Consider the following 13937-nt stretch of genomic DNA (forward strand, 5'->3'; position numbering starts at 1 on the left):
ACTGAACCAAGCAGACCAGAAAGGATTGATATTTTGCCTTAGAAACCACTCTATATGCAAGAAAACATCAAGGAAAGCATATGGACTTGAAATAATATCAAGTAAGGATGAGAAAGGAAGAGGATAGCACCGGTATCTCGAGCTCAATCCTTAAATAATGCTATCTGTCATGGAGGTGGTCAAAACCGCTGCTGAATGGAAGGCTGCTGTGGGTGATCTCCTTTTGGTTGCAGTTGCTGGTGTCTTCTGCCAAACGAAAAGGGAGATTAGTGTGGAAGGTAAAGACAACATTGAATGGAGTGTTAAAAGAGAGAAAATAAAAGGAAAATGTGAGAAAGAAAAATGGAATATCCTCTTGGTCAGGTGATCTACTGTCAGAGGCAGAAAAGTGGGATTCAGAGCATTCTAAAAATGGTTATGCTCCTGATCTGCTGCAGGGTTGTCTACTTGCTGTGTGAGCTTGCTTTGTGAGCTTGCTTTTCAGCGCCTATCAGAGCACATGAAGACCAGAGAAGGACACAAGGTGTGCTACTGAAAATCAGAGAAGGAAAGAGAAGGACTGCAGGTGTCTTTTTGCTTTTTCAGTTGCTGCAGGGTTGCTTTTCCAGAAGATCAGGTCGTGCAGCCCTCTCCAACAGCCACTTCTTGGTTCAAAAATGATTCCAGAAACGAGAAAACATAAAAGGAAAATACACACAAACAAAAAGAAGATCGAAAAGGCAAATAAGGCCTTTCTGTTGCTGCTTGCTATCAGTTTATCTCAAGAACAGAATAGCTTTTCACCAAGAACACCAAACTGATAACCTTATCAACAACTGATAACCTTTTCACCAAGAACACAAAATAGATAAAACACTCAAACAAGAAAACAAAACAAATAGAAAATAGGGTCGATCCTCTATGTTTTTAGAAGAAAAAACTTGGCTCCCCGGCAACGGCGCCAAAATTCTGACCGGCTGTCGAACCACTCCAGAATTAGAGATCTATGTTTGCATCTCTTCTCTAGTTTGCAGCAAAGTGCACCCTAGGTCATCTCTCACAAGGAGCCTCACTTTCTTCTACGAACAAGAAGAACCAACATAACCAACAGTTTGTTTGGGGGGGGGGGGGGTTTTGACAGAAAACTAATTATCAAAACAGAAAGACAATGATGGATGAAAATCAATAAAAGGAATGCAACCGGCTGTGTATTTGTCCCCTATGTGAAATCTTCCTCGTCCACTCTATAAATCTTAGCTTGTTAGGTGTTTTAATCTCTGGATATCAAACTTAAAGCATCCCCAACAACCGTCCAAGGATTAGAAGGATTGGAATAACAAAATGAATAAAGAAACCTCTTATAAACAAAATGCAACCATCCACTCTCTATTCAACCTATCCGGACCTATGCAAGAACAACCGTTCAAGCACATAATGTTCATTTCCGAGATGTTATACCAACCGGCTATAACATTCTGTTCTCTTAAGCATTTAACAGAAAATGAAACCATGCAAATTCACACAAACCTGCCATGAACTCCATGCATTCACAAATCTGCTCAAACTAAACCAAATGGAAATGAAAAAGATTAAAACAAACAAACCATGTTTTTGTAGCTCATCCGGGACTCAGATTCCATATGGATTCAAGATACACAACCGGTTACAAATGCTCTAGCCTACCATTACAGCAAGGAAAAAAACAAAGTGGAACAAAAGATGAAGGAAACAGAAAAATGCTAACAACCAAAAACGGCCAGAATCCTCCCTTTTCTCCTCCCTCCAATCCTCTGGAAATTAATGCTAAGAGGCCTTAAATACATGGCTAAGAAAGGAAAGGCTAGGGAGGCTAGGGTTGGGCCTAGCCCAACAGAAAATGAGTGAGCCCAAAAACAGCAAAATTGAGAAGCCCAAGTCTGCTCCTTGAAAGTGAGCCCAAACTCCTTTAGTTGAGCCACTTCTCTAGCCCATCCAATATTCCCTAAAGCCTGGATCCATAGAAGTAAGATAGAAAATAGTGTAAGGATGGTTTGAAGTATAATAAAATAGAAACAATGAAAAATTAGCAAAAATTACTTCAAATGGCGAAATAAGATTGAGGTGAAATGCCAAAATATAGCATAAATATGCATGCTATCACCCGCGCAGACCCTCCGATGCCTAAGTTAGTCTCTTAAAAATGTAAAGTAGTCAAATGCAAGAGGGAGATGTGAGTGTGAGAGATCACATATTGAATGAGGGGAAAAGACTCCCTATTTATAGCGATGGGAGGGACATCCATGTGTCAAGTGGCTTAACTTTCTCGGGGAACATCTCGGAGGCGGTTTTGACCAAATCTTATGGGGTTATCGGCGCGAGGGTGCTTGGATGTAAGCACGTGAGCTCGCGCGTGGGGGTGTGCATTAGGCACCCTCGAGGGACCTCCCTCAGACGTGTGCAATACCCCTGAGAGACATCTCTCGGGGGTGGAGTTGTCCCCCCTTTCTTTGGGGCCACACTACTGTGTGGCAGTAGGATGGGGGAAGCGTTCATGTGTGGCCGCTTCCATGCGGCCTGGGCCCCCCCTTTCTTGGCTGCACGAAGTAGCCAGGCGTGGGGTCCCCTCTCCTGGCTACGTGAAGTAGCCAGGTTACAACGTGGCAGCTCCTGTGGCTACCACATGGCATTTCTTCTTCTCGAACATTTTATTTTATTTTATTTTTTTCGATTATTCTAGCAAGCATAACATAAATAAATTTCAATTTAAGGATATTTTATAAGGAATGTGTATTTAAATTATTATTTATAAACTTATACTATATTATATAAAAAAACTAATATTATATATATAATTATCAATTATAGTTGCAATTGTGATTTTCAGTATAATTATGATTTCTTTTATAATAACCGTAACAGTAATTGTAATCGTAACAATTGTTTTTTATATATATTTTTTAACTAATGATGTTCATATCTATTTTACTTGATTTGTAACAGTGTTTGCTAGATGCAACTACAATTATTATTTTTATTTTTTTTTGCAAATTAATCGATCCATGCCAATCTCTAATTTTGAGGAATGTATTCATTTTTTTTATGGTGTAATTTGTCCCACCATCGTTGTTACATGGTTAATAGTAATGTTGTTGGCTAAATATAACAATTAAAACTTGCATCACTAGAGGAGCTCCAGAAGTCGGGATAACCTAGCAAAAAAACAAGGCTTGTTTGGAAGAAGTTAGCATAGCCATGAGAGAGTTTGATTCGTTGTCCGAGAAAGCCAAGGATTATTTGGGAAAAGTCTTTTAGGAGAAGATGGTTCGTAAGAAGTAGCTCTGTAAGACAAAAGTAAGTCAGAAGGCAAGCGGGGATTTTTTCTGCACGGGCTCTCCGATGCTTAAATCAAAAAAAGTCATGGTGTAGAAATAATGCAGGTGACAGTTGTTTGAGAGAACAAGATTTCTCTAGGAGAACTGTAGTTATGCAAGTGTTGGAAGTCCATGGGTCGAAGTGAAGATAAGAAAAGGTCAAAAGAAGATTCAAAATGTGAAGGGTCAAGAGGTATTTATACCCTTCGGTTAGTAACTGGGATATGTGGCACGCATGCACGGGGGACACGATGTTCTTCCAGGCGTAAGACGCGGTGTTGTCTTAGTTGCACGCGATTGTCCAGTAGTTAAGTTCGGAATAGGGCCTTCATGAGGAACCCCCCAAAGGAATGGTCCTCTAGAGAAATGATAGTCTATGATAGGTGGGTCACATTGTCCGGGACAATATAGGGTAGAGTTGTCTGGGAGAAGGTTCTCCCATCTACTTTTTGTTAGGTTTGAAATACTATGGCACACACCAAGAGGGGGTGAATTGGTATATAAAAATTCTTTTTCCTTAAAAATTATTTTGATAAAAAAAAGATGTCGTCTATGAAGACCACGGCTTCATTAAACCTTAAGATCTTGAAATGACACGATGAGGTATCAACCGTATAAAGACAATCTCGTCTTGACAATGGAGAACACAAGATTGAAAATATATGAAATCTTTTTCAATGAAAGGTTAAATATATGAATCAAGTAAGGAATATAGAGATGCTTGAAAAGATAAATAAACAAAGAACACAAGCACAAGTGAACACAAAGGATTTATAGAGATTCGGTTTAACCCAAGCCTAATCCACTATCTTAGCTCCTCACTAAGGATTTTGCAAGCAATCCATTAAAAATCCTCTTATCACCTTAGATAGGCCCTCTAGCAACAAGTTAGAAAAAATATAAATCTCTTACTTAGCCAAGTAAGCCCTCTAGCTACCAAAGATAGGAAATACAAGAAATATACAATAGGAGAGAATCTAAGAGATGAATCTCTTAGTTACAATATTTCTCAACATGATAGAAGGCTTGAAGTAAATAATTACAAATGAAGATTAAAGCCTTGAAGAGAGAAAAATGAAGTACAGTCGATGTAAATATAAATGAGTATAAATGTAAGCTCAAATCAATTCATTCCCGTCCATTAGTCTCTTCTTGATCTCCTTGATTTGTATTTATAGGATTCCCAAAAGATTTACCCAAAACTAGCCGTTGAAAACTGTCAGAGACACAAACTATCGACAGACTAAAGAGGTTAGTCGACTATATTTGTGAATAAAATTAAGGCATAGTCAACAGATATATAACCATAGTCAACAGAGAACAAACCAAACTTACTGATGGTCGACAAACACCTTCTCATAGTCGACACATCCAAAATATGAAGAACATTATTTCTAAAATACACTGATAGTCGACAGATCAAATTATTTTGTTGACAAAAGCATGAAGATAGTCGACAAATAAAAAACATAGTCGACAAATGCAAAGCATATTCGATAGATGCATGGCATATAGTCGACAGATGCAAAGCATAGTTGACATATGCATGGCATATAGTCGATAGATTGAAGGAGATAGTCGACAAAGCCTAAGGCTTAGTCGACAGAATAAAATACTTAGTTGACAGATTGAAAGCGTGTAATCGATAGTCCAAATTACAACATATTTACATTTATTTAGTTTAAGTAAATGTCCTCATTTTCTTTAATTTATATTTTACCTTTCATTTACTTTAATACATAAATGTAAATAAGAAAGTACACCCCATTTGGATTTAATAAAAATATCTAAAAAATCAAAATCTATAACCATAAGAAAATAGAATTTTGGGTTTTGTACAAACTTGGGATTTAGCAAATTTACCACTCTCAAAATACATACCTTCTATTTATTGAAAAATTCATTAAAAATCGTTTTAACAACAATGCATATTAGTTATCAAAATACTGGGAAATAGTTTTTCAAAATGAAAATATTTTCTTATTTGTCTCCTTATAATGTGTTAATCTTTTAAACTTAGAGAAATAACACATATGTTTTCCAACTAATATGATACACAAAATACTATAATACACATATGTTTATCCAATGATTTAAAACCAACTTGTAAAAATCATTTAGGAGATTCTTTTAAATCTTAATACTTGTTTTTTCTAATCTCCAACTAATACAGAAAATCATAGATCATTTTTTTTTTCATATTCTTGACAAATCATAATCTCCAACAAATCATATTCTTGAAAAATGACTTAAGGGAATAAATTGATTTTGTTTTTATCATGAAAACCAAACACAAGAGTAAAATATCACTTTCCTGGGAGATCAGCTCAATCGGGTAGATTGTAGCATGTGATAGGTGCCTCTTGACGAGAGAACTCATTGTGGTTCTCCAAGGGAACTTCCGTGTCGGGTTGTTTGATATAACTGCTTCTCTTTCTAGAAGCCATCTTTTCTCTAAGAGAATTGCTTCTCTCAGAGGAAAAGCCTTATTCGAGAAACCCCCCTCATTCCCTCCCCTCGAAAAACAAGCTATAATAAGTAAATCACCTTTTGAAAATTAAAAGTTCTTGCAACCAAATCATAGAACTTACAACTAATAAAACTGAAAGTTCTTTTTAGGAATTATCTTGAAAATTATGTCTTTGAATAGATAGATAAAAGAGTGAAAGACAAATAACTTTGTGAATGATTTCAAATTATATTTGTAGTGTTCCAAGAGTTGCAAAACATAAACATTCCAAACAAACATATTTCTTTTAAACATAGTATTTTTGTGAGAAATGACATGTCATTTGAAAAAGATTGAAAAGATCATATTTTTTAGGATGGATATGTTTTTAAGAATAGTTGTGTTGTTGCCAAAATACAATAATAAATTTGTAAGTGTGAGAGTGTTTGTCTGTAGCCTTTAGTCTCCAAGAGACTTGTAAATTAAAAAATGGTCAGGGGGCACATGTGTTTTCTACGTAGACCCTTTGATTCTTAAATTAGTCTCCATGGAAGAGTAATGAAAGAAATAATAAACACTCAAAAGAGGGGGTGAATTGAGTTTTCAAAAACTTTTTAAATTTAAAGGCTTTTGAGTAAAGAAAGCTATTTAGCATTTTAGAATCTTTAAAAGATAAATATAAGAGATTTTATTGAAAGCTTAAATTCTTGGTGCTTTAAGAAATAATGATATAAATATAACTTGAATGACAATGAGCTTAACAAAATCAAATTATATTATTGTAACTGCAAACATTGAATGCTGAAAATAAAAATTTAACTTGTCGAAATGAAAAGAAAAGAAAAGAAATAAATAAATAATACAACACAGATTTTATAGTGGTTCGGCTCGATAAGCCTACTCTACTCCCTTGGCTTCTCACTAAGGATCTCAACAATCCACTATATATTTTTGCAAGATTAGCTATAACTTCTACTTTTAAATGGCTCAACAGTAACCAAAACAAACAGCTTTTATAAAGAGCAGTTGAAACCTCTTACACTATGCTTTTTACGGGATCAAGCACTATCCACAACAAGGTAAAATAATTTTACTGTTTAAAATACTTTGAGAAAATCTTATAAGATTGAGAATGAATAATAAGATTAGCTTCTCACAAAGAAAAGAGAGATGAAGAGAATATTAAGATAAAAATACACAATCTCTCTGTTTCTTGAAGTAAGATGAATGCTCTAGGGGAACTTTTCTTTAGAATTATTGAAGAAGAATTTAGCTCAGCATCATCTTCTCTTCTTGAAGCCCATATGCCTTTTATAACCTTCCTTGCCTCATAACAGTTAGCTTTCTTGACCAATGAGTAAAACCTAAAAAATAATCAAGACCTATTCCATTATATTTGATCCTAATGGTTAGATAATTAATTTATGCTCAAATGATGTTTTGAAATCCTTTTTGTAATGTTAGAATCGAATCTGACACTTTTTTGGATGTCTCTTACAACTAGTTTAACAGCTACATTTTTAACTTTCAGCATTTGTTTACTCGATTTTTTTACCCTTACTCAATATTTTGTTCCTTACTCTAGTAAACATAGTTTATAATTGAGTATATTTTGACTGTTGTAAGGACCCGCTCCCGAAAGTCCCGTAAACACATGAGTTTTGAGAGAAAGCCCTCATGGAAATTGATACAGATGCAAACTTAAACAAAACATCTCTAAAGAGCTTTTCATTAATATACACAATAGAAGCAGAAGTCATATAGTATACATTCTTTGATGACAACATTAGGGCTCACATGCTCGCATATCCCATAAGAAACACCATGCCTAGCATGACAAGACAATATTCTTCCTGGACTCAAAACAAGACAAAACGCCCAAGAATCTTCCAGTTAGGGTGCCTCTATACACGACATCTATTGTAACGCCCCACTTTTCAAATATATAATGAAGCTAAGTATCAGCTAATATCCATAAGGGAGTTATGGAAATCCTTACCAACAAAAGTGAAGGATCGAACTAGATAGCTAGCAATGCTAGATAAAAAGGATTTTCAATAATAAAACCTTTAACATAGTACATCGTAATACGTGACTTCCAAAATTCGTCAAATAACTCTTACTACAATCATAGTACATAGTAATCACGATTTACAACTTTAATAGCATAATAAGTAAATCCAAGCCTTACGTAACCCCTGTTTATACAACTACGATACACAACTCTCAAAACAAACCTAAAGATTACATAAGAACCATAAAACATGAGTAACAAAAAGTTAAACTAAACTTTGGCCTCCTCGTAGCCCCTTTTTCTTTTGCTTATCTTCGAGTACCTGGCACAACTGATATACTTGGGACGTTAAATATCCTAAGGGTATAAAACACCCGGGTTAGATTGTTACATCTAAGTGAGTGGTACAAGGAAAGGAAACTATGCATGCAAGAGCAATATGCAATTATGCCAAGAAATAGGCAGGGATAAGTACAAATCTCTCAAGATCATGTCAATATAAAACTTCCCATATGGTAACAAGTTCAGGGGGTTGCAATCACCCTTGCAGTCATCATGGTAGCTCACCGCAAGAGCATGACATCATGGCTCACCGTAAGAGCATGAGATCCCCCGTGATGTCCTGCAATCATCATGGTAGCTCACCGCAAGAGCACGAGATCCCTCATGATGTCCCAACAACCAACCACATATACAAACACCGAGATGCGTATAAAATAGGCCAAATATGCTTAAAAACAATAAAACATGAGATGTAAGCCACCAACCATGACATGTTATATGAAAAAGCAGAAGGAATATGATATGAAATCCATAAACCATGCATGAAAGCTGTCACGGTCAAACTCGATGTAACAAAGTAAAAAAGATATGCTCAAAGCAATGGGAACATAAGACGTAAGCAACATACCATCCATAAGTGAAACAAAGAAGCATGTATAAACTGTTGGTTCCTAATGATGGCAAATATATCCCAATAAGGGGGGTGAATTGGGATTTGTATAAATTATAGGTAATTTAAAACTTTGATTGATAGCAAAACACTATGTTTCAAAATATATGGGATATGTTTCGAAATAAGTCTTTTTGTTAAGTAGGTTTTGAAACCTACTATATATGTTTCGAAATATACTTTACTATTTTACTTGATTCGAAATCTTTTACCTTGTATTTCAAACTAATGATCTTTGACAATGATGATTTACATAAGTAAGAGTATACCAAAGATGTTTGTATATCAAAGATAGGTTTTCTATGTATATGAATAAACTTGTTCTCAAGAAAACTATTTTATACATTGATAACAAAACTTATGCAAGCATGTGCAATAGGCAATAATGATACATGAAAGCTAAAGAACATTTTGCACACAAGATATATAGTGGTTTGTCACCCGCCTACTCCACTACCTTCAAGCTTACCCACTTGAAGGATTTTGCAATCCCAATCACTTTTACTAGTGATCACCACAACAAGGGTTTTACCACGGTTCACCCTAAAACCTTACAATGTGAGTTTTTATGGGCTCAACTCAAACTTAGTACCAAGTGAGTTTTAGGCTTAACTCAAACCTTACACCAAGTGAGTTTTAAGGCTAAACTCGAACCTTCGAAACATGAGTTTTAGGCTCAACTCAAACCTTTACACCAAATGAGTTTTAGGCTAAACTCAAACCTTATAACATTAACAAGATAATCAAATTTATCTTTACAACCCAAAGAGCAATAAATGCCTTACCACATGGTTGTAGAAACCTCTTAACTTGAGGTGAGGAGAGCTGGAGGATGATACTTCGGATTTCAGCTTGCTTCTCCTTTTCACACTTGCAATGCACAAGAACAGGATGTATGGATCTTCTATGAAAGCTTAATCAAACATTTTAATCACCTCTTGTGCTTGTGTGTGTGTCTCTAGTGTGTGCTCACTTGTTCTTGCTTGTTGTCTCTTGTTCTTGCTCAATCAATCTCTATCAATCTCTTTTTGTCTTCAAACACTTGCTATTTATACCAAGATATAGAAATTTGGCTGTTTATAGCCGTTAGAGACAAGACAAAAAAGTAGGTTTCGAAGCATACAAAGTGTGTTTCGAAACATCACATAAATAGACCAAGGTTTCGAAACATAGACAACAGGTTTCAAAACATACAAGCTTCCAGCTGGACAAAGCACTTAGAGACAGCAGATAGTGGGAGACAAAGTCTTATGCCCACTTTGAATATTTTATAAGCACTCACATTCAAATTCAAATTTGAATCTCATAGAATGGGGAATGCATTAAACAAATGATGTGAGAAGCATACAAAAATACAGCACACATGCATCTCGGTTTTCAAACATGGTTGTTAAAATCCTGATTTTAGGCATACGATTTTACGAGTCAAAAGGCCATAAGTGATCCGGATCGTATGTAAAATCAGAAATGAAGTGAAATCCCATAAAATCGGGTGTCAAAATCGTAAAATCGTTGAAATCGCATTCAAAATCGTGATTTCAGTGATTTAATTTAATTGGGCAGACTTGAGGCTTAGAGACGAAACTTGACCCAATTCACTGAAATTAAAATAGGGTTTCTTACGCACGCAGCTCCCCCCATTTGTGTTGTCTTCTCTCTCTCTCCAGCCTCCTCTCTGTCTTTTATCGCCGTTCTTCTTCTACCTCGTCTTACGGCTCTTACAGATGCTCGGAGCTCCCTGCAATGGTGTCGGTGGTGCTCCTTCTCCCTCGTCTCGTGGCTTTTGTCGTTTCTCAATGCTGGGTCCTAGCTCTTTCAGTGCTGGTGGTGCTCGGTGCTCGTCTCTTACCTAGGTTCTTTGCTTGGTGGCTGGTGCTTCTCGGTGCTTGCTGTCACTGGTTGGTGTCGGCCAGATCTTTCTCATTCTCTGGTAATTCCCAGAGAGCTAGATCTTTCTCATCAGTAGGAATTTTTTCCAATTCATAGGTTCTGTATGCAATAGCTACACAACGCAAACTCCCGAAAGCCATATCCTCAATAGATTTTTAAATAGTGCTGACTATAGACAAGCCCCAATCCACAAAATGAACATTGAGCAGAAAATTTTCAAAGACAACAAAGATTGCCTAGACTACAGATTTTTAAAGACAATAAAAAATTATTATTGAATTTAAAAAAGATGTTTAGAATCCTACAAAATTGTTTTGATTCTAACGGATGGCTACAGTACTTATTTGTTAATGCCAAAAAATATTAGAAAGCAATTCCTTAGTGTTAGTGCCTTACGACCCTTACCTTGCTGCGTTTACCCTTTAGCTTGATTAGTTAATTACCTCTATTTTGCCTCTATTTTAGTTTCATTTGGTTGATTTATTGTCATTGATTTGTAGTGTGAATGTGTGGTGGCAGTGGTGCTACACTGCTACTTATATTTTGCAAAACCTATTAGTTTTCATTTGGTTAATTTATTGTTATTGATTTGAAGTGATTTATCATTCATTGTCATTGATTTGTACTTTTGTAGTGTGAATGTGTGGTGGCAGTGGTGCTACACTGCTACTTGCTGCAAGTTGTTTGTTTGAATTTTTATTTTAAATAATACATTAGAAGAAAAATTAAGATGTTTGAATTTATTTTGGATGACAAGTTTCATGATTATTTACTAATACTTGATAAAAAAAAATGTCAGCGACTGGTTCTTCAAACCCTAAAGTTACAAGAAAAAATGCATCAAGAAATAGATCTGATATGGGATGGCAATATGCCATTGATGTGGAAAATAACTCAAGAAAAGTTCAGTGCAAATTTTGTAGTAAGATCTTTAGTGGAGGTATTTTTCGTTTTAAGCATCACTTAGCTTGTACTCACAAAAATGTGGAGCCTTGTTTAAAAGTTCCAGACGATACTAGAAAGGAAATTTTGGTGAAGAATGCCAAAGCTACTGAACAAAAAAGAATGATAATTAACAGTATTGACGATTCTGAGAATGAGAATGAGAATAATGAGATACAACAAGTTACATCAAAACAAAAAGGTAAGAATACTATGGATACTTTTGTGACAAAGGGGAAGTGGTCATCAAGTGCAACTGGAAGTGGTCAAACAACTCTTAATCAAATGTTGAAAAGAGAATTAAGAGAAGATTGTTGTCAACAAATTGCTAGATTTTTCTATGCATGTGCCATTCCTTTTAATTGTGTAAAACATCCCGAGTTTGCAAAGATGCTTGAATTGGTAGGAAAATTTGGAAGTGGACTTAAACCTCCTTCTTATCATGATATTAGAGTGAAATATTTGAAAAAAGAAGTAACTCATACCATGGAATTACTTGAGGAGTACAAAACTGAATGGAAAAAAATAGGTTGTTCAATTATGTCAGACGGGTGGACTGATAAAAAGAGGCGTTCAATTTGCAATTTCTTGGTCAATAGCCCAAAGGGGACAGTCTTTTTGACCTCAATTGATACATCTGATTTTTCTAAAATTGCTGATAAAGTATGTGAAATGTTAGATGTGATAGTGGAGAAAGTTGGAGAGGAGAATGTGGTACAAGTGGTAACTGATAATGCTGCAAATTATAAAGCAGCAGGTGAGATGCTAATGGAGAAAAGGAAAAGGTTGTATTGGACTCCATGTGCTGCCCATTGTATTGACTTGATGTTGGAGGATTTTGAAAAGAAGCTCAGAGTCCATGCTATAACCATTAGAAAGGCTAGGAGGATATCAACCTACATCTATTCAAGGACTCTTCTCATTTCTATGTTGAGGCAATTTACAAAAAGAAGAGACTTGATAACACCAGCTGTTACTCGTTTTGCAACTGCATATCTAACTTTAGGTTGCCTCAGTGAGCTAAAAGGTGCCTTGATGACAATGTTTATTTCAAACTCATGGAAGTCTAGTAGATTTGTCTCTCAACAAGATGGGAGACGAGTTCAACAAACGGTGTTAGATTCCAGATTTTGGAAAAATATGATTCATTGTTTGAAGGCAGCATTGCCATTGGTAAAAGTTCTTCGATTGGTTGATTCAGATGAGAAACCAACTATGGGCTTTATTTATGTAGAGATGGATCGAGCTAAGGAGAAGATTAAGGCAAATTTTAACAATGTAAAGAAAAAGTAAGTTACTAACTATATATTGTTTTATCATTTTATAATCTTTGCATTCTTTTACCTACACCTATTTATTTAATTTTATTATTTTTTATGTAGCTTTGAGCCAATTTTGAAGATTGTTGATGAACGATGGGAATTCCAATTGCATAGGCCATTACATGTTGCAGAATATTACTTAAACCCTCATTATCATTATAGTCCAAATTTTAAAGTTAATATGGAAATAAAATTGGGACTATTTAATTGTATTGAAAGAATGGTCACAGATCTAGAAGAAAGGGACCAAATAGATGTGCAAATTGAAATGTTTAAGGGTGCAAAAGGGTTACTTGGCATTGAATCTGCTAAGCGTTCAAGGGATAAAAAGGCTTTAGCTGAGTGGTGGGATACCTATGGAGATGGATGTCCTGAATTGCAAAGGTTTTCTATTTGTGTGCTGAGCTTGACATGCAGCTCTTCTGGGTGTGAACGAAATTGGAGTGCATTTGAGATGGTAAGCAAAGTATATTTAGTCATTATTTTAATTATGCTTTAAATTTTGAACACCATATTTTGATGCAAACTAACAATTGATTTGTGATAACTTTATAAATTATGTTTCAGGTTCACACAAAGAGAAGAAATCGTTTGCATCAAAAGAAGATGAATGATTTGGTTTTTGTAATGTATAATTTAAAGTTGAGAGATAGGCAATCCATTAGAGACGAAACATTTTTGAGCGTTGATGAGTTATCCTCAGATGATGAATGGATAACAGAGGAGTCTACCCATATTGATTCCTCTAATGGAAATAATTTAGATATTCTTAATGGTGCAACAATGATGGAGTGTGGGGAAAATGAAGTTGGTGAAGATTTGGAAAGTCATGGAGATGAAGGATGTGAAGATCCATCTAAGCCTTTAGGCGATTCTGAACTTGAAGATGACCTTGATTTAGAAGATGATGGGGATAATGAAGATGGTCATAGCTTGGACTTGGATGAAGATTTAAATATTTCTATTAATGATTTATTTTAGTTTGTAACTTTGTATTTTGTGCTTGTAATGTAGAAGTTTAACAATGCCATATTAACAA

General features: G+C 35.4%; 1 protein-coding gene across 1 annotated transcript; it reads left to right on the top strand.

Annotated features, from left to right (window-relative positions):
• The first annotated feature begins 11492 nt into the window (after positions 1-11492).
• LOC127790982 (uncharacterized) lies at positions 11493-12869 on the top strand. The gene has a single exon (XM_052320719.1). The coding sequence runs from the start codon at positions 11493-11495 to the stop codon at positions 12867-12869; it is 1377 nt and encodes a 458-aa protein (XP_052176679.1).
• Positions 12870-13937: the final 1068 nt, after the last annotated feature.

Source organism: Diospyros lotus, chromosome 14 (assembly GCF_014633365.1).
Source record: "Diospyros lotus cultivar Yz01 chromosome 14, ASM1463336v1, whole genome shotgun sequence".
Lineage (NCBI taxonomy): Eukaryota > Viridiplantae > Streptophyta > Magnoliopsida > Ericales > Ebenaceae > Diospyros > Diospyros lotus.